Source organism: Pangasianodon hypophthalmus, chromosome 5 (assembly GCF_027358585.1).
Source record: "Pangasianodon hypophthalmus isolate fPanHyp1 chromosome 5, fPanHyp1.pri, whole genome shotgun sequence".
In the NCBI taxonomy this organism is placed as follows: Eukaryota; Metazoa; Chordata; class Actinopteri; order Siluriformes; family Pangasiidae; genus Pangasianodon; species Pangasianodon hypophthalmus.
The window spans coordinates 3,296,663-3,322,660 of record NC_069714.1 but is presented as its reverse complement, the minus strand read 5'-3'; the positions used below and the strand labels follow the sequence as shown (position 1 = coordinate 3,322,660).

At 36.8% G+C, this 25,998-nt stretch overlaps 1 protein-coding gene across 4 annotated transcripts in view; it reads left to right on the top strand.

Annotated features, from left to right (window-relative positions):
• Positions 1 to 25,901, top strand: part of crfb1 (cytokine receptor family member b1) — a 30,060-nt gene extending 4,159 nt beyond the window's left edge. The window contains exons 1-10 of one of the 4 annotated variants that reach the window (XM_026938205.3): positions 2,676 to 2,992; positions 10,991 to 11,159; positions 11,448 to 11,536; positions 13,220 to 13,340; positions 14,968 to 15,119; positions 15,250 to 15,398; positions 16,784 to 16,973; positions 19,023 to 19,147; positions 23,025 to 23,162; positions 23,268 to 25,901. In XM_026938205.3, coding sequence (XP_026794006.1) covers positions 11,485 to 11,536; positions 13,220 to 13,340; positions 14,968 to 15,119; positions 15,250 to 15,398; positions 16,784 to 16,973; positions 19,023 to 19,147; positions 23,025 to 23,162; positions 23,268 to 23,975 — 1,635 coding nt within the window. In that variant the 5' untranslated portion in view covers positions 2,676 to 2,992; positions 10,991 to 11,159; positions 11,448 to 11,484 and the 3' untranslated portion in view covers positions 23,976 to 25,901. Of the gene's footprint in view, positions 1 to 2,675; positions 2,993 to 10,990; positions 11,160 to 11,447; positions 11,537 to 13,219; positions 13,341 to 14,967; positions 15,120 to 15,249; positions 15,399 to 16,783; positions 16,974 to 19,022; positions 19,148 to 23,024; positions 23,163 to 23,267 lie in introns of those variants that run through there. The other 3 variants (XM_026938233.3, XM_053233976.1, XM_026938224.3) reach the window with 3 other exon arrangements.
• The last annotated feature ends 97 nt before the right edge of the window (positions 25,902 to 25,998 follow it).

Below are 25,998 nucleotides of genomic sequence, written 5' to 3'. Positions count from 1 at the left end.
TGGAATCAATTCCATTTTTAAATTTTTTTTTTTTAAATTCAGTTCAGGTCCTGGAGTTCTCATAACCAGAACTGCTTCCTTATTTTCTCGGATTGAACCAGATGTATAAATTCTTTTGAACTGCAGCTGTAAGACATTTTGTAGAATATTTATTCCTGTGTGTCACGATAGATATATTAACGTACTAGCATTGCAATGTTTAGCGATCAGTAAAACATAAAACATTAATTGCACCTTATCATTCTAAAACTTGTCCTCTAATACTACTAGCACTACTAGCACTTAAATAAATCAACAAAAAATTGTATATGAAGATGTCTGAATGAAAATATTAAAAATAGCTTTCAAAGTCCAGGCTTTAAATAAAAAGGAATTTTATAGAGAATTGTGCTTGGCATTGCAACATAGTGCATATCCGGTGACGAATATTGCTCAGAGTATTATTGTTAGCATGTCTGGATGTAAATAGAGAAGACTGATGTACAAAATTGGCACATAAATTGAACACTATTATTATTATTATTATTATTATTACTATTATTATTATTATTATAACTGAATATAATGAGAAAATATTCTGTAAATCTTTGAAGCATATGCTGAGTAACTGACTAAAGGCCTAACTACAGGCTTGAATAAATGTCAAATAAATGTCCACCACAATGTCTGATTTTTGTACAAGTGCTGAGTTTACAGGTTGGGGCTGTGTAAATAACAGAAAAAAGTATGACAGCCACCAGTATCAATGTTGCGTCAACAGTAGATGGGAAGGTTTTTTTTTTTTTTTGCAATTATTAAATAGCATTTTTTTAAATATTAACTTTACAATTTTAGTTTATACATTATACATTTTATGAATGTCACAGCAAAGCCATTGATGAAGAACAGCTGAAAACTAGCCAGAAGCAATTTTCCTTCCACAACTTCTTGAATGTATATCATATACGATTTCGAACTTGTAAAGTAGAAACATCTAAGCAAGACTTGAGGGTAGCATAATTTACTAGCAGTTAAGTAGTCAGATAGCTATATGTACTAAAGTAACTTACAATAAAATGTGGTATTGTTGTACAGTGTCTGGGTGGATAGCGGTGGAAAGGGATGGGATGTGCAGTTTTCAGTTTGCATGTCATGCATATCCATAGATTGTTGTATTCTTGAATGAGGGTGAAGTGGAGCCTGTCCTGGGCTTTTTAAGGATTTTATTAGTTTTTAAAAAAAACCTCACAACTCAATATGTAATTTTTAAACATTTAAAATAATCTACATTCAGAGATACTGTTAATGTACAGAATCTGCTTAAAGTAAGGAATAAAACACAACAGGGTGTGGCGCGAACTCACAAGCAGAGTTACCCCCCCAAAGTGGATTATTCTCCAAAGACAGCACATCCTGAAGTGTTTTATTCCTCTTATACCATAGTAATTTGCAAACGGTTTAAAAAAATTATTAAAGAACATTTTTTTATCCATTTATAGTTACATTTAACGTTGTGGAATGCCCTCAACACAAGTTAGTTCCAGTTCACTTACATTATAGCAGCTATTAACAGTCGTTCCCTCAACAATGCCTCTCTCTGTTATTTGAAGTAAATTAGAAAAATGAGGCTTGTCATGTTACTGGGAAACTGGAAAGTCTGCTGTCCTGAAGACTTAAAGGAACAGCTTTAACTCTGTCACAAGAAACTCCTGCTCTTTCCAAAAATGTTTAATAAACTTCTCCTCACAGAAAACTTCACCATATCAACAATTACAGCCTGTTGTTTCGTCTATGTGGAGAGTCTGTAATAATCCTGTGATATCCTAATTTAGGAGATATGAGTCTTCTCTGCTATATAAGCCCCTGTGTAAGTTGCTCCTAGAGAAGACGAGCACATTAATATAAACCTGTAGCTGGAACTATTGTCAGAGCTGCTGTTATAGTAAATTAATCAATTAAGTAATTAATCAAGCATTTCAATTATTTTAAACATTGAGTTTAAACACCAGTTTCGCTTTCCATTTCCGTCTCCGTATCTTGCTGTATATTAAAAATGACTAAGAAGCTGTGAATCTTAGTCAAGATTCTGCTCTTTTGTTTTCCATATAATCATGAATAAATCTGCTAAGTGACTACTGAATTGAGTAAGCTGGGGATTTTTCCTCCTCTAGCCAGTGACGCAGAGTTTTTCCGGGAACTAATATTTTCATCTACAGCTCAGCCCCAGACTTCTGTACTGAACAGTAAACATTATGGTGGTCAGTGGACGTTTATCTGGGGCCAGACTGACGCTTATAAAGGTGTTAACTCACGGCGGAGGGATACTCTGTGTGTGTGTGTGTGTGTGTGTGTGTGTGTGTGTCACTGCGCCCTCTGCGCAGTTCTTGCTAGAAGTCCTTGTAAAAGTCCTCACATTAAAATTAAACATTAAAAACACGAAGCTTTTTTAATACCTACCTACACTCAGAAAGTGCGGCTGTTAGAGATGAAAGCCTGTTGTTTTTATATACTGATATGTATATATATGTATATGGTTTAGAAACAGAACTTCCTACTGCAAACCACTGAAACTTTCGCTTCTTTAGTCATGCCTAAAGTGTAAAAGGGCAGTAAGACAGAAATTATTGTGCTCCTAAAGCACCTACTTGTAATTACGACTCGATGGGTGTTTATTTGCAGCGTTCAGGGTGAGAACATTTACTGACCCAAATTCAGGGAGCTCCTGAAGGCAGCACGAGCAAAGGGAAAAACAGAGCGTGGTCACGTGACCGTGGAAAAGGAAAGCGAGTTTGGTCGCCGCACGTAGTGTGTTGTGTTTCCCGGGAAGCTCTCTGTCTCTCTGTCTGTCATTCATTCACTCGTTTTCTCACTCACTCTCTCACTCATTCACTCTGTCTCTGTCTCTCACTCATTCACTCTCTCACTCTGTCTCTGTCTCTGTCTCTGTCTCTCTCACTCCATGGTTCTCCATGTTACACTCCAGCCAGACAGCCAGGAGAGGAAGCCTAAAGCAGTGAGTCTGACCATATATGACTGATTACACCTGTATAAATTTGGTACAAATTGACGAGTTTTGAAAAGTGTGTGTGTGTGTGTGTGTGTGTTTGTGTTTGTGAGTTTCAGTGGAGATAAAGTCAGCCAGCTCTCTTCATGCTTTCATTATTTAAATCACTCTTAAATAGTGTTCCTGCACATATCTAGTGTTGTTTCAGGCTGTAGAAATGCCATGTTGTTTAACTGAGAACAGAAAATATACAATCATTCCTGTTTTTTTTCACCATTTTTCTTTTTGATTGAAAGTTTAGCAGGATGGAGGTTAATATTTAGACCTTTAATGAACAAGAGAGAGGCAAGGAAAAATCAAATCTAGAGAATCCAGGTGAGATTATCTACTGAAGATAGGGCGAGAGTTGTTCATAAACTGTTTGTCAGGAGTGAAAATCTTTAGCGTGTCCATGTTTGATTGTCCTCAGCAGGAGAAAGTGAGTCACAAGTATTGAGAGGAATCAGGCAGGTCCAAAGGTCCAAAGGGTGAGAAGAACGACCACAGTAGTACAAGTGTGTCAGGATCAGGCGCCAGGATCACATCAGGTGCCAGGAACACATACACAGCTCATGGGCTCGTACAGCTATATGGGCATAGAGAGAGAGAGAGAGAGAGAGAGAGAGAGAGAACAGGTTATTAGGTATGCCCTTATCCTATAGTAGTGTACACTGTGACTGGAACAGGTCAAGCTAAAAGGACGGCTAGAAACGTCATGCCACACCACCATCAACAAACACGTGTGAGCGGGGGGTGTAAGCATCCAAACATACTAGTTTATTAAAACTGTAAGCTCATGAACACTCCATGAATCTGAACATGATTCCTAAAAGGAAAAAAATCAAAAGCCTGACTAAACAAACAGGTTTCAGCATAGACTTAAAGACTGAGACTGTGTCTGAATTGTTCACAAATGCAGTTGCTATGTTTGCATGCATATTAATATAAACTACTGTTGAGCATGATCAGTTGAAGAACTAAGTCATATTACTGGAGAATGTCTGTAATGATTATGACCAATTTGCATTAGAATAAGACATTTCTGGGAAAAAGAAAATGTCTGCATGTAAATGTACACAGCCTCCCACTAAAGATTTCCATGTATTCGAATTCAAATGTTATTCGTCACACGCACAACCATACACAGTACGACGTGTAGTGAAATGCTTTTTATGACTGTCCATGTCATAAAATAGTATTTACAAATAGGGAAAGTATTAAAAGAAAAAGTATAATAATTTAATGTAATATAATTTGAGATTTTAAAGATGGGTGGCAGCAGCATGATAAAGTCTGATAAAGTGCAATGTAACATTAAGTAACATTATGTAACATTAAGCTGAGGTAGTTGTATGAAGAAAGGAGGATAATAAGTGTAATAACTTCTATTTCCAAGCTATACTGCAATCCTACACAGACACATGGTGTATATTCAGTGTTTTGACCTTCATTAAACTGTAAAAGGCTCGATTACTAGTAGGCAACATGACCATATATTTGAAAAAGGTAGTACCTGTGATAGAAAAACATAAAACAACTGATAATTCCTTTAAAAATTGCCTGTATTTTATAGTTTGCTTTTTTAAAACGTGGCTCGGTTTGGGTAGGAGATAGATCTGCACCGTGCCCACTCGTTCAATATCAGAGCACTGTGTATCAGCCGATACCTGATACCGACGTCCTCACGTTAACCAGGTATAGTTCTGTGAAATATGTGCTTAAAGAAAAGTTGTGTCCTGTGTTCAATCGATATAAAATACATCAGTGGATTAGAGAGCCAATAGTGAACCAGGGCTTCTGATATTGGTGCGTCCCTAGCTATACAAAATAGCGTGTTCTACAGTCTCTCCGTACGTTTTTCCCACTTGATATGACAGTGTCTTTACCAGCATATCAGACACAGGAACATAGAGACTGTAAAAAGTTACTGACATGACAGATTCTGACTAAAATCACAGAGATATTACAGTAACACTCCCCGCCTCATCATTTAAAATTAAACCCATCTGAAGAAAGCTTTATTAGATCTAAGCATAGCCTGTGGTACATGTGGTACATGCAGTACAGAGAGATCTTGGCCGGACAATTTGAATTAGATTTACATGTGTAAACACGTACACTGCCCTGTTCACTCTCAGTCTCAGCTTGATCACTTGATGGACAAAACAATTCAGGAGTGAAAAATAGTGTCATCTTTCACCTGTTATTGCCTGACTCATGTGGTGTACACATTCAGTGTAAAAATAAATTTGTTTCCCGTTTAAATATACCCACATCATTATTCTGGTTCTGTTATTTGGAATTTTTGGATGTGGTACTTCGCGGTCTTTTTTCTTCTTCCTTTTTTTTTTTTTTTTTGCTCAGGTTGTGTGCTTTGTGGTAATTGTGTAACTTAAAAATGTAACAGGAAACTGTTTTTCAAGGAAACTTTAATTTTCCTGTGTAATTTATCATAAGCAAGACATGGAAAGAATAATAATCATGTTAGTCACATGAAGATAATCATGTTATTCACATTATCACTGCGTTTAAAAGTATAGGTTCCTCCCACATTGATTGGCTGCCAGCTTATAACGTAGCACTCGATACAATACATACTTTTTTTGCAACATTGAAGTAACCTAATATTTTGTAGCAACAACAATAGAAAGTATGAAGCTTTGGCAGGAACATATAATATAATTATGATATAAAATCCAAATTATTCAAATATTAATAATTAAAATGAAAATTTTATTTTATATAAAGTCTTTATCCATAGTCATGCATAGCTCTCGAAAAATGAAGGCCAGTATAAAAGTTTTTTTAAAGCCTTTTGTGTGATTTATGAACAATTACAATAATGAAGGGAAAATGTACTTACCAGAAAATAACACAACGGTCTTCAACGGCAAAAAAAAAAAAAAAACTTTAAATATTTTATTTATAATATTGAACTTTAGTATTGACCAGCATAAATAAGTACTGCATGATCATTTGAAAAGAAAATGGGAGTCTCTGACTTTTTCACAGCACAGTGTCAGATCAGACATGAGAATATTACATTCCACAGATTACAACAGTATGGAACATTGTTAGGGCGATTTATTATTAAACATGCCACATTTTCATGTCACAGTAAAAGGCAAGATCTTTAAATAAGTATATTTGAGTTAGAGTTGTAACACCTTCTATAAAAGGTATTTTTTTAAGGTATTTTAGACAAGCAGAACAGGTTTGTGAAATTAATGATGATGTCATTAACAGTGTATTCAGTCATAAGAGACTCTCCCTACGTCAATAGAAGGAACAAAGATACTCACAGATGACTAATGGCTAACAAGACTTCCAGCTTTAGAACATCATAAACCACATGTGTGCACAGCTTGTGTTATATTTTGAAGTATTTTTATGTAGATATTTGTGGGAATTATAATGGAAGTGAGTTAAGTTAAATTGTTTACTGATTTTTGTCTAATAATTGTCTACTTTTGCTGCTACGTTTGACCTGAAGTGTGTTTTAATTTTACTTGCATCAACTCTCATCCTGATACTGTATGATTTCTGTTATTTTCAAATGCTCCTGAAAAAAAAAATAGCTGACAAAATTGAAAATGTAAGGGAGAAAATACAAACACTAGGTAATGTGAACATCATTGCTCCAAATAACAGTAAAGTTCTCCGTGTTTAGACTAGCGTTACACAGCTGCGTAATTTGAATTTCTGGGCAGCAGAATTTAAAAATTGACACCAGTTGGTGTCTCCAAGGTTGCAATCAATTTTTCCCTTTGCTGTCAATTGCAAGGCAGTATAACATATAAACGAAAGAATATAAAAGAAAGAATAAAAACACATTTTAATAATAGTCTGATAATATACAAATGAGAAAACATTCAATATAATATTAGTTGTGTAATATATTGCGAATGATTCTCATGAACAGGACGCAAAAAGGATCTCAGTTATGATCGTCATGGTAGTTATCACAGCAGGGTCCATGCAGATTTATTGCCAGTCTATAAAATAGCACTTGACATAGCACTTCCTGTTTTTGCACAGTGAACTAGATGTAGGCTAATATTTTGTACTAACAGCAGCAGAGTTTGTGAAAATGCAGAAGTTATGGAACTGCTTTGTGTGCTGGAATGTTCCGGTTAATTTGTGCAAGAAAATATACACAGATCAATTGCTAATCTTATACTGCAGGGTGGAGTTCCTAATCTTACTGTGCCATATGAAATTTGGTCCTTGAGTTAAGTATTATCTCAGATTAAGATGCCGTCTCTTCTAATCTCTTCTATGCACACCAAATTTTTTAAAAAAAACATTTGTGACCTACACAAGAATAATTCATCGTACATATATATAAAATGGATCAGACTTGTTTGTCCCACAGATGCTCGATCAGATTGAGATCTGGGGAACTTGGAGGCCAAGTCACCACCTTGAACTCTTGTCATATTCTTCATACCATTCCTGAACAATTTTTGCAGTGTGGCAGGGTGCATTATCTTGCTGAAAGAGGCCACTGCCATTAGGAATTACTGTTGCCATGAAAGGGTGTACTTGGTCTGTAACAATGTTTAGGTAGGTGGTACCTAAGCAAAAAGCAACATCCACATGAATGCCAGGACCCGAGGTTTGATGCTCACGTGCCCATTATAGGCACTTTTGGCAGTGCACAAGGTTAAGCATGGGCTCTCTGACCGGTCTGCAGCTACACAGCTCCATATGCAGCAAGCTGCACTGCACTGTGTGTTCTGACACCTTTCTATCAGAGCCAGCATTACATTTTCTGCAATTTGTGCTACAGTAGCTCTTCTGTGGTATCGGACCAGATGGACTAGCCTTCACTCCCCACTCATGACCCTGTCGCTGGTTCACCGGTTGTCCTTGGACCACTTTCAATACTAGCCCCTTCATACCCGGGGATCTGATGCTCACATTCCCATTGTAGGCGCATTCAGCAGTGCACAGGGGTCAGCATGGGCACTCTGACCTGTCTGCCTATGATCCTGTCGCCGGTTCACCAGTTGTGCTTCCTTGGACCATTTTTGCTAGGTACTAACCACTGCATACCGGGAACAACCCACAAGACCTGCCGTTTTAGAGATGAACTGACCCAGTTGTCTAGCCATCACAATTTGGCCCTTATCAAAGTCACTCAGATCCTTATACTTGCCCATTTTTCCTGCTTTCAACACATTAACTTCAAGAACTGACTGTTCACTTGCTGCCTAATATATCTCACCCCTTGACAGGTGCCATTGTAATGGGATAATCAAAGTTATTCACTTCACCTGTCAGTGGTTTTAATGTTATGGCTGATTGGGGTATATATATTAATTGCTCTTAAAAGAATATACGTTATTGCTCTTTTGTTTAAATGAGTCTTAAATTTTGGAGTCACATTGGACTGCTGAGTTAGGTGGCAGCATAGTTGTGTAGCTCTGTGTGACCACTGATATGTTCAATTTATTCGAACATATTTACTCCACATTCCTTATCAAAGCCAGAGTCCCTGGTGAGATTAAACAACTGTGAAACACAGAGGGTGTTTTAGATCGCAGATGTCGACATCCATGTCAAAGTATTTTAAGGGAGTAACTACGAGCCGCATGATAACCAGACAGACTTTGCCGGCACACGAAGCGCCACCACCCCAGCAGACAGACAAAGATTCCAAGATGGAAAACTTGTTAACTGAAATAAGTAAGATGAACTTACTCTTACGAGTGGTGGGGACAGATGTGTCATCAATTAAAGAAGTTGTGACTGACTTAAAAAACTTGGTGAATGCAGTTCAAGAAAGGCTGGACAAGACCCAGGGTCGCCTCTCCAATATGGAGGACGTTACCATGAAATTAGTTGATGAAGCCGACTTGACAAACATCTGGAAGTTGTATGGAATCGAATCGAGGATTTAGAAAATAGGAGCCTGCGCAACAATGTGAGGCTGATAGGTCTGAGATGGGGTTTGAAGGCAGGTGGAATGATCAGGTGCATGTAGAAAATCTTATCCAAGGGACTAGGTGTTGATCTGGATGGAGAGTTTGAGATTGAGAGGGCACACCGTGCTCTCATTCCCAGGCCTGATGCAGATTGATCACAGAGAATGGTACTGATTGGGTTTCTGCGTTTCTCGGCCAGGGAGAAAGTGTTATAAGCGGCCAAAGGAAAGTGAGTAACCAAATGGGAGGGATGTAGAGATTTAACTGACCCTGCTATATTTAGGCCAGTAAGTCTCATTATTGTGGACTGCAAGGTGTTGGCAAAAGTGTTGGCTTCACAATTGGAGAAGGTTCTACCGAGGATAATTAATAAAGACCAAGTGGGTTAATGTTAATATTGTATGCCAATGTCATTTTGTCTTGTGACTCTCTCAACTCTTTACCTCCATTAACAAACACTATTTCAACTATACTCAAATATGTCAGGATACAGAAAAATCTGGGAGAAATCTGAGGCTCACGCGTGGTGACCTGATTTAGCTTTAAATGGATTCCAAAGGGCATAAAGTATCTAGGGTTGAACCTGCCTCGGAATTTGGAGGAAATAATGATGTTAAACTTTGACCCTCTATTGACAAAGATAAAAAAAAAAATAATGTGGTTAAATGGGATCAGTTGAGTTATCGCTGTAGGGTAAAGTGAATATTGTTAAAATGGTTATTGCTTCATGGTTGAACTACAACTCTATGATGATACCTGTGAATATTCCAGACCCCATCTTTAAAAGATATGACAAAATTGTCAAGACCTTGGATTGGGGGCCTTGGACTACCGGATGTGAGGATGTATAATCTGTCTTTTGAAATGGTTCATTCTTTTCTAGATTTTTCTTCTTCAAAAAACATTGTTAGTGCGTTGTTAATATCTTGTGTGACAACAGTATATTTTAATTAAAATCAGTGCTGGTGCTTGCTACACATCTTAAATTTGAATGCACACAGTTTTTGCATTCAGATGTGCATTTTTATCTTAAATTCAGTGAATATTTGAAGTTCGCATTTTAATTTGACAGCCTTAGAGCAGACGAGGGGACAGAAACAGCACTAATGGCTGAAATGTTGGTGACATTCATTCTTATGTAAACACAATGGGCAATATCGAGGTCAACACAAATGGTCAAGGTCATGTCCATATATCGTACAATAAGTCAATAATGTAATTATCGTGACAGGCCTACTCTGGAACTCAGATGACGCACTCAAGATATGTCTGGAACAAAGTTCATAAACTGTGCAGGATATCACATTATAGACAATCATATGCATCACTTTGGAATAATCGTGAAATACATAAATACGTAAAGCAGTGGTGTTTTGGAAGCAATGGCAGCACAAAGGAGTGACTACAATTAGTCATTTGCATGAGAATGAGATTTTTTTTTTGTCATATTCTGAATTGTTGAAAAAATATAACATTGGGGACCAAGGGATTCCTCAGATTAGGCACTGTGTTAAATACAAAGTCAGTGTAAATAATAACCCTGTGTATGCCTATCTAAAGTTACCACTTGAAGCTCTAATGGCTTCTATGTGTTACAAATCAATGCTCAGTGTAACTGCAGACACTTGTAATAATTTTAAAACGATATAGCACGAAGATTTGGGGTTTAATATTAATGACAATGAGTGGCTGGACATTTTGTCTAATGTGGGTAAGAACATAAGGGAGGCTAGGGGAAAATTCATCCGGTGTAAAATAGTACATAGCTGTTACTGGACGCCATCTAGGCTCTACGGGATTGGGATAGCTGGAAACAATTTATGTTGAAAGTGTAACGAAGAGGAAGGCACTTACTTACATATGATGTGGGAATGTTCTTTGGTTCACCCATTCTGGTACAAAATTCTGTGAATACTTGAAGAGTTGCTGGAGTCTAATTTACCTCTGAAGCCATGATTATGCCTTCTTGGAGATAAATTGGTGGTACCCAACATAGCAAAAAATGAATTTATCCTTATTAAGATTGGTTGTATTCCAGCTGCTAGGATGATTCTACGCAACTGGAAATGCCCCAAAACCCCAGATCTGAAAGACTGGATGGATGGGATGATTGAAATCGCATCATATGAGAGCATGCTGGGGAGACTGCATAATAAAGGGGAAATGAAAAAAACATGGGATCATTTCTGGCAGCACATTAAAATGGGGTAAATGAGCAGGACAAATGTTTAATTTCCATGTACTTTTGTTTTGATTGCATTCCTTTTATTGTGGCGAATGGCTGAATATGTGAGGGTGCTTATTAAATGATGTGGTGATGTACCAAGTTCTAATTGTTGAACAGTAAAAAGTTGAATTACAAAAAAAGTTGAATCATAATTTTTTTACATTACATTAAATAATTTACATCAAATATAACTAAAGACAAGTTGGTTTACTTTTTCAGATCAGCATTATGGCAAACTCTTGATCTCTAACTACACATTTTTTTTCAGGGAGAATATGACCTTGTGGATCTGATTCCCAGTTAATATGAGGATACTGTCCCTGCTATATGTTTATTTTATGGTTCTCAGCACTCAAGGTATGTGTAATAATTCTCAACACAAATCGCATTAGCTTTTACAATATCCTACTACAACAGTGCAAAATGTCAGTGTTAAGGTCTGTACATACTGTATGCACGATATCATGGATATCCTGTTTTATCTTTCCAAGGTCTGTTTTTAATATTTCCCAGTTTTAACAATTCTTTTTAGCTCACCAACAGCTACATAGTATTACTATATTACACCACAGTACATAAACCTAAGAAAGGAGTCACTGGATTACAGCATAACCTGGGTAATAAACCAATTATATACAAAAAAAAAAATTTAAAAACTGTATGAAAACACTGTGGCAGAGCGGTTTGATTATATTAATGAATCTATTGATAATGAACAGTGTGTTTTAAGTGAACGATTACCTTTAGACAAATAGAGTAAAGTTGCCTGTTGTCTCGGTTTTAAGAGCGATGGAATTGTAGGAATAATACTAACTCTGGCTACAAGGAAGAAGCTATAAAAACACACATAAGCAGGTAAAATATCATCTCTTGTAAGTATCATCATAGCCATAAGGACTCTCATAACCATAGGAAAAATACATTCAGTCTGAAACATTCTCTCCAAGGGAGACACCAAATATTAATTGTGGGAGGGTACCTATAATTTCAAAACTTAATCATAGCTTAAGAAATCTTGTAGAACATTGTTAAAGGATACGTTGGCAGTGCATAAGGGGTTAAGGGAGACTGATTACATTCCCTTCATACCCACTTTATCTAGGTGAACTTTGACCTGTGATTTCACAAGCTTACTTGGTATTGTGAGCCATTAGAAACAACATAACCACACTTCGGTTGGTAAAAAAATAAATAAATAAAAATAGTGGCACTGCTTATTTCTTATTGGTGAATGAAATAATCACATACACATCTGAAATAATATATAGCCATCTTGTTCCCCAACATAAACACCACCATATCAAGAACTATACATTTTTCTTTGTTAACTTACAGCACCTTTTTCCCCATTTTCTTCCCAATTTGGTCATTTCCAAATTCCCTCTCCCTCCGTATCATATGGCCAGTTTTGCTCCCTTGGCTCCCGACCGAGCAAGGATGGGTGTGGCATCGTCAGGATTCAAGCCCGTATGGTGAACACATCTCTGTTGCGCCACTCAGGAGCTCCAATAACAGGGTGTTTAATAATAGGCTTGGATTATGCAGGTTCCTGTGAATGAACCCTGTGAAAAGCCGTAATGTATAAGAATGAGCACACTGATCAACACCTTCTTACAAATCAGATTCAAGACTCACTCTCAGCTTTAAATAGCCACATTGTGACTAAAGTTATAAGATCCCTAAAGTACAGAACATTTGCTGGGTCATGCTATATCAAATATATTTGAACATTTTTGGCTCTAACTGGTTAGGTGTGGGGTTTCAAAAGAAAAACTACACAAATAATTTATATATTTACAATGGCTGTTTAAGTGTATGTCAGATCTGTTGGTTGTCCCCAGTAGAGTAGTAGTGGTACACCTTTGATGGTTTATTTTGATTCATTTGTCAGGTATAAAAAAAAAAATATACCTGACAAATGAATCAAAATATAATCACTCTTAACTAATATTGATAATGACATTAATTTACACTATGTGCACCTCTCTGGTGAACGGATTATGGGAAAGTCAAGTAGCTTTTGCTTGTTGTCCTTTTCAGGAATTGTTTCGGTCCCGGCACCAGTAAATGTTAAAGTCTTGTCGAACAACTTCATTCACATCTTGCAGTGGAGTCCAGGAAAAGGGACACAACCAGGAACAGTCTACAATGTGAATGTTGGGTGAGTTGATAAAGAAAACAAGTCAAAAACAATAAAATAAGCCTATAGATAGTTTTGCAATTTGCTTTGTTGCAGTTGTCATAATGCAGGTGATGTAAATGTACATACACTGTCAATATTTTGGGTTGCAGTTATGTTATTTTAATCTCAATGTATTATAATGTAAGAAGACGTGCTCATAGGCCATAATAGAACCATGTTTTACTACTATTGATCTATTTAAATCTACTAATCTGCTTATTAAATATAACAAAAGACAAGTGACAAATTACAGTAAAAAAACACCAATGTGAGGTAAAGGTCTCTCAGTTATACCGTGGGAGGAAATTTGCTAGTATGGTTTGTGTCCATTTAGAGGCAAGGGTCACTGCAAATCAATGCAAACGGACGTGAGGGACACGAGAGCTCACTGAATGTTTTGATGAGGCTGAAAATAATGTACAGTAAATTATATAATATGGCCTTCATATTGTGGAGCGATGTATTAGACAGCTCTCTCCACCACCACCATTAAAACAACAGTTAAGGGAATATCTTTTGTAAGAATGGTGTTCATCTCTCCAGTAGTGTTCCAAAGATTTGCAGAATCTATGCCAAGGGGCTTTGAAGCTGTTCTGGTGGCTCGTGGTGGCCCAACACCTTACTAAAACACTTACTAGTATTATTTATCAATAATTTAATTTGTCACTCGCCTGAATAAAAGTAGCCTATAGACACAGGTAATAAAATGCTTGATTATATCAGTTTCATGTCAGTTTCAGGTTTAAAATTTGTTTACCTTTACATTTTGGAAATTTTATAAATGGACTGATCACCCCTCTGATCCTCTCTCTCACCTCACATACTTAACAACCTTAGTGATACACACTCAAACACAGTTTACACAACCTTGCACACTGTTTCTTAGGTGTGTGCACACACATACTCATGACTGAGCAGCCTGTTTAAAACACAGTTTAAATTCTTATATGTTGAAAGCAAAACCTTGAATAATAAATCAGAGCAAAAAAAACAAGACAATTATTTTGTAAATAAATGAAAATTTCATTAAAAATAAAAAAAATCAGGACAGACATGGCCTTAAAATAACCTTATCTATTGTAATAAACATACCAGACAAATGAATTAACCACAAACTAAACTTACACACTAAACTGCACCTTATTATATAGCATGTTCCATGGGCATAATCTTAAAACTGAAGCACTTCACTTAGCTTCACTTAGCTAAGAATATGACTTGCACAAAACTGCAGCTTTGTTTATTCAGTTAAACTCTCACACAAAAATACATAGCAAATATAATAAGGTATAAATATAATAAAATGAATACTAACAAAAAATATGTAGTTGTGTCTCTTTAGATGTAAACAAGTTTCCAAATTCAATTCCAAACTTTTTCATTTGTTACAGGATTATATCAAAATTATTCTTTTTTCTATGATATCCAATCCACTTTTTTTATTTTTTTTATTTATTTTTTTTTTATTTATTTATTTTTTTGGCGGGTATCAGCCCCGTACTGTTCTAATTTTGCATCCTAGTCGAAATAAATAAATGAACTGTAACTGAGATGAATTGCGAGTTGTTTTTCTTTTTTTTCTTTCTCCCCCTTGCTTTCCTGATAGTGTTAATCAGGCACTTAGCATCAGTGGTACATCTATTGACATCTCTGAATACATGAAACATATATACCTAAGATACAAGATCCAGCTTTGGGCGTCATTTGGCAACAGCTCATCGTCTAGAGTCAGCATTCATTTTTCGCCATACACAAGCAGTAAGTTGCACTTTAAATTTTTTCTTCTAAATACAATTGCCTGCGGCTTTTCTTTAGCAAGAACTTGTTATTTCTCGTAATCTCTTGCATTTGTTTGCATTAGTGTGTCGTGTTTCCTATTTTTTTCCAGCCATTATTGGGCCTCCCACGATATCTCTGTCTGGCTGTGGTGACTGCCTGAATATCAGCATTGATCTACCAAATCGCCCAGGTGCCCATGACAGCTTTTACAATGCTATATATTTTGACATATGGTGGAAGAAAGTCAGCGATGAAAAGGTAAACCTCAGCCGACTGCTCAAACAGTTATGCTGTGACTGTTTCATTGGAAAAAAATAAGTACACCCTATAATTGAGTAACATGTAGAAACATCTTTAGCAACAATAACTTGAAGTAAACGTTTTCTGTAGGAGTTTATCAGTCTCTCACATCGTTTTGGAGAAATTTTGACCCACTCTTCTTTACAACACTGCTTCAGTTCTTTGATGTTTGAGGGCATTCGTTCATGCACAGCTCTCTTAAGATCCCACCACAGCATCTCAATGGGGTTGACTTTGTCTTGGCCATTCCAGCACATTGATTTTTTTATTCTTTAGCCATTCGGATGTTGATTTGCTTGTGTGCTTTAGATCATTGTCCTGTTGCATGACCAAATTTTGGCCCTCACAGATGGCCTCACATTTGTCACAAGAATATTCTGATATAAAGTGGATAAGTTAATAGTTGTCTCAATGACTGCAAATCTCCCAGGTCCTGTGGCTGCGAAAAGTCATCACCCCTCCACCGCCATGCTTGACGGTTGGTATGAGGTGTTTGTGGTGATACGCTGTGTTTGGTTTTTGCTAAACATTGCGCTGCGTATGATGATGCAGATGCAATTTTGCAAACCTTAGTCATACTGTCATATTCTTTTTGGAGAGAAGGGTCTTTTTCCTAACCACCTTTCCATGGAAGTCATACTTGTTCAGTCTTTTTCTGATTGTGTTTTCATGAGCATAAACATTTACTGTATTTACAGAGGCGTGTAGGTCAAATGATGTAGCTCTTGGGTTTTTCTCTGAGCATTATAACCCTTCCCAGATCGATGAGCAGCAACAGTTGCTTCTCTGAGGTCCTGGTTGATGTCTTTTCTTCTTGGCATGATGTAGATACACACCTTAGTGCTCCAGAACACCAAACTGCTAAAAGTTCTGCTTTTATAGAAGACATCACACTTCTTAATGATTAACTTATCCTGTGCATTTCATTAATAACACCTGGCTGCCAATTACTCTCTTAATGTTTGTGGAAGTATTAGAGATGTACTTATTTTTTCCCACCTTGTTTCTGAATGTTGTTTTCCTTTTTGGGAAAAAAAAATGACCACATGTTGAAATCTGTTGTGTTTTTAGGATATTTGTTTGTTTATAGAAGCCACATAATTGTTATTTAGATCCTGATAAATAAAAATATATTTGTCAGGTAGGTGTTCGTGTACAGTAATGGGGAGTGTGTACTTTCCCCGTTACTGTACACAAACACCTACCAGACACTAATTGATGAAAAAGACTAACTTGTACAGATCGTTACTTGTTGTGTATTATATAATAATTTACAAATGTGTAGATGATGTAATTTTTGTTCCTTATTTAATATTCATTCACCTTTTCATTCATTTATTTAGGATGTTTGCCACAGTCCACTTACTGATTACCAGAGTAAACATTTTATGCCATATTCGTTCATTCTGCGAAATCTTCAGCCGGGCGAGCGCTACTGTGTGCAAGCCCAGCCAAAGATCAACACTTTACAAAGAAATAAATCACTGCACTCCTGCGCCTGTGAATTCTCCAGTCGAATAGAGCCCAGGGGGGGTAAGCTGACTGAGCTTTTACCATTTTTGCTTAGCTGTGTTACTTTAATTCTTTTACCTTTCTTGTTCTCGGACATTTGTTTCTATGTTCTATATTCTACACTGTCTTTCATGCACTCGAGCACTTTCAAACACTCATCTACTACACTTACAGCTCATAATTTTATTCATTTAAAAAATTGGGCCTTGAGATCAGCACTGGCTCAGATTGTGATGCCGTCTCTCTGATATCCTCCACACACAAAAAAAAGAAACCCCACCCTGTGTATGTAATGCTCGCATAAATTATGAATAGCACTGAAATCCAGAGTTAATCTGAGGTATAAATATCGATATGCACGATTTTCTGAACTCTGACCTGTAATGTCATGTACAAGTTAATGTACAATTCAGACCTGTAGTTACAAACACATGACTACGTGTAGTAAACTGTCTTCTTTCCTTATTTGGCCCCATCAATAATGGTATTCTTCTGAATATTAAAAAAAAGTTAAATACTGTTTCTCTTTCAGGAAATACAGTGTATACACAACACTTGTTAATCTGTACATATCTCTGAAAAACACGGTATTCTCTACAGTGTATCTCAGGTCTTTGGTATTAGATTGATAGTTTGTTTACCTTAATACACAAGCTGAAAAACATCCAGACATGACACTGACGCGTTTTAACATCTTACAAAGTGCATCATGTTTTTAAGTTTTTTAATTTTATCATGTTTTACGGGATTATTACATTAATATATCAAAAAAGAAAATTGTTGTAAAAATAATAACTACATAACCCATAATAGTGATTGCATTTTGAAGTGACATTCCTGATGCTAGAAAATCTATTTTAAAAATTGCTTTAAATAGTGCATGTAACTAGTCATACTTGAATTTAGTTAAACACCCGAGCCTCTCGACATTACAGTGTACTCTGTCCTGATGTGAGGGGGCTGTACCGTTTGGAGGTAACAGCCATAAAGGCTGCTCTTCAGTGCCCTTTCAAGCATTTGTTTTTTTCAGCATTTCGGTTAGAAATAATCCCACCTATAGCCGCATTCTCCACTCAGTGTCCTCTGTGTAGGTTTCAGGGTTTTTTTTTCTAATTTGGCCTGCACTGTTATGCTTTAGCAGGAAATGTGCTACTGAAGTTCTCAGAAGCAATTCGTTTCTGTGCGAAGTTGATATGCACAAACCACAATAAGGTACACAAAAATAAAAGGCTTACTTCCTGTGTATGCAAATATAGCTCAAAGAGACAAAAATGTTCAACAAGAGAGAAGAACAGATTCTATCAAATGATTTGTGGACGTTCGTGGATACCATTATCATATATTGGAAAAAAACAGTTTTCATCACATCATGGGCCTGATTTTTATGATCATGGTGCAGAAATAAAATAAGACAGATATTTTTCGTTTTGTTTTGTTATTTTCATGATCATCTCTGCTTTCGTGATCATCAGTGCTTTCAGCAGAGTTTTCTGTCACTAGAAGTTATTTCAGTATTGTAGTGGGAATGTCACAAACACAGAGAATTGGATACAAGTGTACAAGTGCTCATGATTTCATTTTGAATGCCAGCAGTCCTAAATCATTTAAAATCATGCAAAGGGTTAAATATACATATATCGGACTAATACAGAGATCAGAAGTCATTAAAGAGAAAATGTGCAGAAGGTCAATGATGAATAAAGAGAGAATGTCAGTTTACCAGCTGTGTACACGGCATATTTACCTCAGCATGGTTTACACAAAACAGGTTAAATTGCACAGTCTAGACCTGGAATTTAAACTGTATTTAAACTATATTTAATAGTTAATAACTGATAAATGAATACATGCCAAATTCTTGCTTGGTGTTTTTAAGTAATGGAACTGAAAGGTTTGGTCACAGGATAGTGTGTTAATTATGTCTAATCACATTAACTTAACACCTGCTCCAACAGCACAACACAACTTCATGGTACCCAAACATAAAACCTACTTTTGCCTGAAATACACTGTACTGGGTTTAGTTGTGTCTCATGATGTATTTTTATTCTTCTTTCTGTCACTCTGCAGTAGCGTTCCTGGCTGTTTGGGTTGTCGGCTCTGTAATTGTGGGATTGTGTTTTCTGAGTTTCATATTCAGCCTCGTCTACACTGGCTTTCTGTGCAAGCCAAACGTCAGACTTCCCAAAGCACTGGTAAGAACTACAAGACTACAAAACCATTACAGACAAGCTGTACCCAGTCCATATGTACTCTGTAAATATGAAAGAACACTGTACGTCCAGGAGTTGCCAGCTTATTGGGTATCCTAATCTATTCCCTAATAAACTTATACCGTATCACATGTGGTTAAGGGGGTAGGCAATTGAATACAGTTTTCTGACAATAAACATGACAAACTTTATTAATACAGGATCTGACAAAACACATGTACTTCCAGTGAAACAGTTTACCGTCTACTTATGTAGATGTGACCTCAGGTCTGTAAAAATGCAACCCCATCCATCATTTTCAAATCACACACTTCCATTTTCTGTACATTATAGAAACTTTATAACACAGTGCTGTTGAATTGTTGATTCTGATTGGTTAGATGGTGTTGATTAATGTCCTGTTACCGCAGCTCTGACAGTAGTTCCAGGTGTAAGGCAAAACACAGGTTTACATTAATGACTTGTATGCTGAAGCGCCACATAATCTACGCCTAATAATAAAAGGATAAAATTATTTAACTTCTGAATATATAATATTTAAGTGTATAATCATTGATATGGTGAAAAAACATTTATTTAACATTTATGGAAGGAGTCTCCGGTGTCATTCTGTATCAGTCACCAACAAGGTTTCTTGGCAACACAACAAGTTTTTTTTTTTTTTTTTTGTCTTATTTACTTCAAGAGAGAGAAACAAAACTGTTTCTAGCTGCTATAACATAAGTGATAACAGGAACTAACTTGTTTTGCAGATGCTCTGCACAATTAAATGGAACTGTAAATGATTAAATAGCACAATTCATCATTCATTAATAAATTAAAAATTGCAATCTTTGGCAAATCACTGTGGTATAAGAGGAATAAAACACTACAGAACATGTTGTTCTTGGAAAATGATCCATTTTGGGATTCTCACACCGCCCCAGAATGGATTATTTTCCCAGAACAGCGTGTCTTGAAGTGTTTTATTCTTTATCTAATCTCAGCAGTTCACCGCTCAGAGAACTAAATGTGCTCATGCGCTTGGCACAGCAGATAAACAGTACCGTAAAACAAATCACATTACAGCTTACCAGATCGCTCAGCTTTTCGCTTTGCTCCACACACACACACACACACACACACACACGATTAGCTCACTGCTCAGGGTGAGAGAGAAGGAGAGAAAGTGATCTCATAAATAGATGTGGTAAATTATCACTCTAGCTCCCAGGACACCTTCCTCCCAGTACAGTCCCATGTTAAACCACTTGCTGTATTAATCCACAATGTTCTCTTTGTGGTCTGTAGCTGCAGAGCGGAGTGTGTGTACAATACTGAGCAGTATGTGGAAACTATCTCATGCCATATATTTTCACTGTGATCACTTACAGCTGTCCCCACCCTCCATGTTTTATTGACATTGCTGTGCAGATGGCCGTGATTTTCTTGATAAAAACAAAGCTCTTTTCCCGTCACTGACCTGCTTATAGAAAGGAACAGGCAATAAACAATGTGGGCGAAAGTTTCACGTGTACTTCATGTTACTTATTGGAAATAAAGAATCAGAACTGAAACATGCAAAGGGGGAGACTAAAAACCATTAATAATAATCAGTTACACCGATTTTCCCCCTTATGCTGTCATCCACTCATTTGGTATGAAGGATATTGCAGTAACATCTACAGTAATTAAGGTGATAAATCTGTTCTTTAATTCTCCACACCCTACTTATGTAGTCATTTGATAGATAGGTAGAGCTCTTACTGCCCAATAAAGTAGTTAGTAGACCCAGCGCAGATTTGCCAATTACAGCACAGAGCACAGAATAGTCAGCAAACAAGATAAAGAATAAAGCAATTACTGACAGGCAAAATGCTAGAAGTTTAAGATTGCACTCTGTTTTATGGTGCTTGTGGAGATGCCTTCATAAATAATATGATAATTTTCTAAAGCCCTGTTCATTTTCGATTAGTTTTACATGAGGAGGTGGGGTAATGTAATTATTACTAGAGTACCTCTGGGATTTTATGTTATATTTTACCTTCTATAAAATGACCAGTAGAAATAACCCCAGGTAATATATACACCATATGGCAAAAAGTATGTGGACATCTCACTAATCACGGTCATGTGTGCTTGTTGAACATCTCATCCCAGATTTATTCCCCCTTTGCTGTTATAATAAGCTCCACTCTTCTGGGAAGGCTTTTCACTAGATGTTGGAGCGTGGCTGTGGGGATTTGTGATCATTCAGCTACAAGAGCATTAGTGAGATCAGGCGCTGATGTTGGTGAGGAGGTCTGGGGTTCAGTCGGTGTTCCAGTTCATCCCAAAGGTGTTCAGTGGGGTTGAGGTCAGGGCTCTGTGCAGGACACTCGAGTTCTTCAATTTGAAATGGATACTTCAGTCTCTTAAAAAATATCTTAATTACAAACAGGCAGTTCTAAAGTTAATTACTATGAGGCAAACATTTCATCACCATCCAGTATGCATTTGTCTGTATGATTTCTTTGTTGAGAAACCACACAAGCTTGTCTGTTCTTACTTTTAATATTGAATTAAACTAGTCTGCAATTACTCTCTTGATCTGTTTGTACTAATAATGCAATATAAAATTAAGAACAAAAATTCACCACACAAAATTATTTAAAGGTTTTGCTACATCAGTTAGCTATTTATCAGTTAAGCTTCTGTGATATTTTAGTCTTTAGCAGTTTTTCAGTACACACCCAGTGAGTACATAAAGTTCAAGAAGTGTGATTTTACTACTGTGTGTGTGTGTGTGTGTGTGTGTGTTTGTGTGTGTGAGAAACATTCCAGCAGTTGCTCATGTCTCCTGACAGATAATACAAGAACATAATCGTTGTTACTCATACTCAGACTGTTTTTGTCTCAGGCTTCTCAATGTTTTAGAAATCTGGAGAGCCTCTGTACATATTTGCGTAATTAGACTTAATGGCTCCAGACACACACTTGCTTTTGGAAATGTAGTGAAGTAAATGATAACACTGACAATAATTTATAGATTTTTAAGTGAAGTAGAAATGTTCCTCCTCCTTGTTCAAAAAGGTCATGAAATGACCGTCAGTCAGTAAAGATGATTTCAGTTTTATCTGTTTTATTTCTGTAAAGCAGAAATTTTACAGAAATTCAGATGTAGAATTAGACCCCTAATGAGCAAGTCAGCGGGAAAAACAACTGCGAGGAAAAAACTCACTAAGACATGAACATACATGAACCTTAGATACATACCTTACAAACCATCAATTAACATTTACACTTATTTTGATTGAGGTTTTTCACTTTAAGCTTAAAGTGGGTTTTTTTGTGAAATTTGGGGATTTGATTCATTCGTGTCCATTCAAACGTTTTGCGCATTTCTGTTCATTTATTTAAAAATTTTATCATGTTACACTTTGCAAACTTCAGAAATACCCGGACATATTTAACATATTCATCTTAGTTAATGTTAGCGTCTTTACACCGTTCAGGTTTTTTCCCCTTCCAAGCTGGTAAGTAAGTAATAAATGTTGACAAGATGAGTGAGAGGAGACTGATGTGGGGGGAAAGCGTGCAGGAGATGTACACAGAATTTCAAATAGGCCTTCAGACTCTTGGTCACAATTTAAAGGTCAGACCACAGTGTGAAAACAAGCAACACGTGAAAAGATTTTCCAGGAAAACCCATTACATTGTCTCTCATTCTCGTGTGGTGTGAAAAATGTGTGTAGGCGGCACAAGCGCTTTTTCCACGTCTAAGGTTCAGTGTAACTGCACTTTGACTTTTCGTGCTCTTTTTTTTTTTTTTTTTTTCTTTTCAAAAACCAGCTTAAAGAATAAAAAGATTAATATTTTATCCTTCCATTTTCCCCCACAGATTGTTATTGTTCCTGGCTACTTCCTTTCCCCAGAGGAAACGTGTATATCAGTAGCTGATGTCGAGTATGGCATACAAATACACAAGCCCAAAGATCATCCCCACAAGAAAAAGGAAAAAGAAAATGGTCTCTATAAGGTCTGACTGTTTGTTGCATCCTAATTTTTAATACTGGTCACATTTTATTTAGTGAATGCAACATGAAAGAAATTGATATTCCCATTGTTTATATCTCTGTCTCAGCAGAACAGTGATGATGTAGATGAGGATGATGATGAAGACGAAGAGAGCCACCAGGGCTACATGGACCGAGCAGTTGACAGTGAGTCAGAGAGCACCGGCAGCAGGAGATCAGCATCTGTTTGTGAACTTGCAGAGAATCCGGAGGGAGGTAGCTTCGAGGACACACCCACAGATGCCAAGGAGACTTTATCGCTCTCTCAGCTTCAGTACGATGGGGTCAAAGGTTACAACCAAGCAGCTTTGCTTGATCCAGTTACGAAAAACTTAAATCCTCCTAATGCAAAAGAAGGGAAAAAATTAGGAGGACAAATGAAGGAAGAAGAAGATGAAGGAGAAGAAGATTCTGGGAATGTTAAGCTGTGGTCAGTGGTATTGAAGTCCATGCAGCCGGAGGAAGAGGAGGCTGATGAACCGAGTGAAGCCAAAGAGCCTCTGTTACCTTTATTACTAAAAGAATTACAAGAAGATTCGCTCACAGCAGCAAAGCCACAGGCAGGAAGCTCTTCAGAACTTCACACAGCTCTTTTATTCCACACACAGACAGAATTACAGACCAGTCAAGAAGACGAAAATGACATTTCAGACACAAGTGTGTGTGACCACATGCGAACAGGATACCTGGCGTCACACACAGGCACTATAGACACAGAAAACTATTCATCTGAGGACGAAGAGGAGGATTGTACATCAGGCTACATGACCAGATGAAGATGTGTAGTGTTTTATCATTAATTTGGACTGTTTTGTGTTTTCAAGGCAGCTTTTATGTGCATTTTGCCAAATAATGTGCTGGGCTCGCAGCATGCTGTCCTCTGCTAGAGTGGCTCTGGTTCACAACCTAAATTACTGAAATTATTTTTTTCTCTTGGTTTCTGTCAGGTAGATTTCCCTGTTTTTGTATAATGATCTGTAAAGCAGGAATATATAGTCTTAGGTTTGTGCCCCAGTTGTAAGTCGCTTTTAAGCTCCCAGGGTCCAGATTTATGTTCCTCACATTCAGAACTACACTCCTTTAGTTTCACTGTATTTATAGACTAATATGCTTTTAAGGGAGTTTTAAGGGTTTAAAAAAGAAATTGTAGGTTTGGTCTAAATATAAATTATCTGAATCTAAATATAGATGTAAAATAATATAATAATGCAGTTTTACTTTTGCATCTGACTTTTATACACATGGTCTTAGAAGACATTCCTATTCCTTAAATATCTATAGATAAACAAGGATTTGGAGAATTTGTAGGAAATTAAACGGTTTCACTGTTTAATTAAACGGTTTCAATGTTTAATTTCTCCTAACAGGGTGGACAAATCTGCATGTTTGGTCATACAGGGCGTCTAGACAATTCATAACTCGTCTGGTCAGATGATGACTTGTTTGTTTGCACTGCTACACAGCTGGATGGGCTGAAAACAGCTGCATGACCTGGCAGTAGCTAAACACATTCATTAAGTGCTTATGTGCTTATGCCATGTAACTCCAGTGAAACATGCAGCTGGTCACTCGACCCTCAGAGGTGCTGTGATTTAAATTACTAATTTATTTATATTTTGGGAAATGAGTTAAGTTCATTAGAAAATATCACAGGGGATACGCGCAAAAATCATAACTTTAAAAAAACAGACTGACACACATGCCTGAGTCACGTAAACATCATGATGTCTACAGTGTCCTGGTTTATTCAGTGGGTGTCGTTATGGATCAGATGTTCCATTTTACAATTGTAGTTTGTGGAATAAGCCTTTATTCTAGGACCTGTACGTGCATGAAACATCAGGAACAACGACAGAGTTACACAGAAAGGGGTAACCATTTTTTTGCACTTTATTTTAGTTTGATTTAATTGTTTGTGTTTGCTACATCTCTCTTTAGATTGTGATAATTACATTAAACCAATTACAGAAGGAACCAAAGTAGCAACACTGTAGGATTTCCCTGATATGTTTATCTAAAACTTTAAACCCAATACATGAAGTAATGCAACAAATTGCTATAATCACTCACAGGTGATTCTCTCTCTCTCTCTCTCTCTCTCTCTCTCTCTCTCTCTCTCTCTTTCTCACACACACACACACACACACACACACAGAGACTTGCCTGTCAGTACAGAACTGTAAACTAGAGCCTACATGATCTACCAAAGTCTGATATGACAGCATTTATCACTCTTTTGAACTGCTTAGACATACACAGAACACAAACCTGCTATTCATAAACTCACATTTACAGTTTACCTGGTTTGCTTTTCATGACAGGATCAGACAATGCAAACATGTGAGACTAACTGATCAGACTGCACAGTAATGCGTTGTGTCGTGCTGTAAATAAAATAAATGTAAATTATTCCTTTTAATTGTGTTGAGGGATTTTTTTATTTATTTATTTTTTCCAAAGTCATGGTGTGGCAGCTGCTATGTGTAGTCTACACGCATCTATAGTTTAACTATAGACCCTGTAAATAATAGTTTATTTTCAAATCGTTTGAGTGTGTCACATTTTTTTTGGCTGAGAGAAAATTGTCCTCCTTTTGTACTTTTGGTCTGAATTGAAGCTCAGTAATGTTGAATATGAATGCTTTTGGATGTTTTGGATCTCCTCTATAGTATAAACTACCCATAAATCATATTTCCAGCAGACTGGACTCACTACAGACCTTCATTTCACGACTGTTTGACTGTGAAGCGAATAGGACACTGATGCTAAATATTGTCCTTCTGTTTGTGAACTGACGCT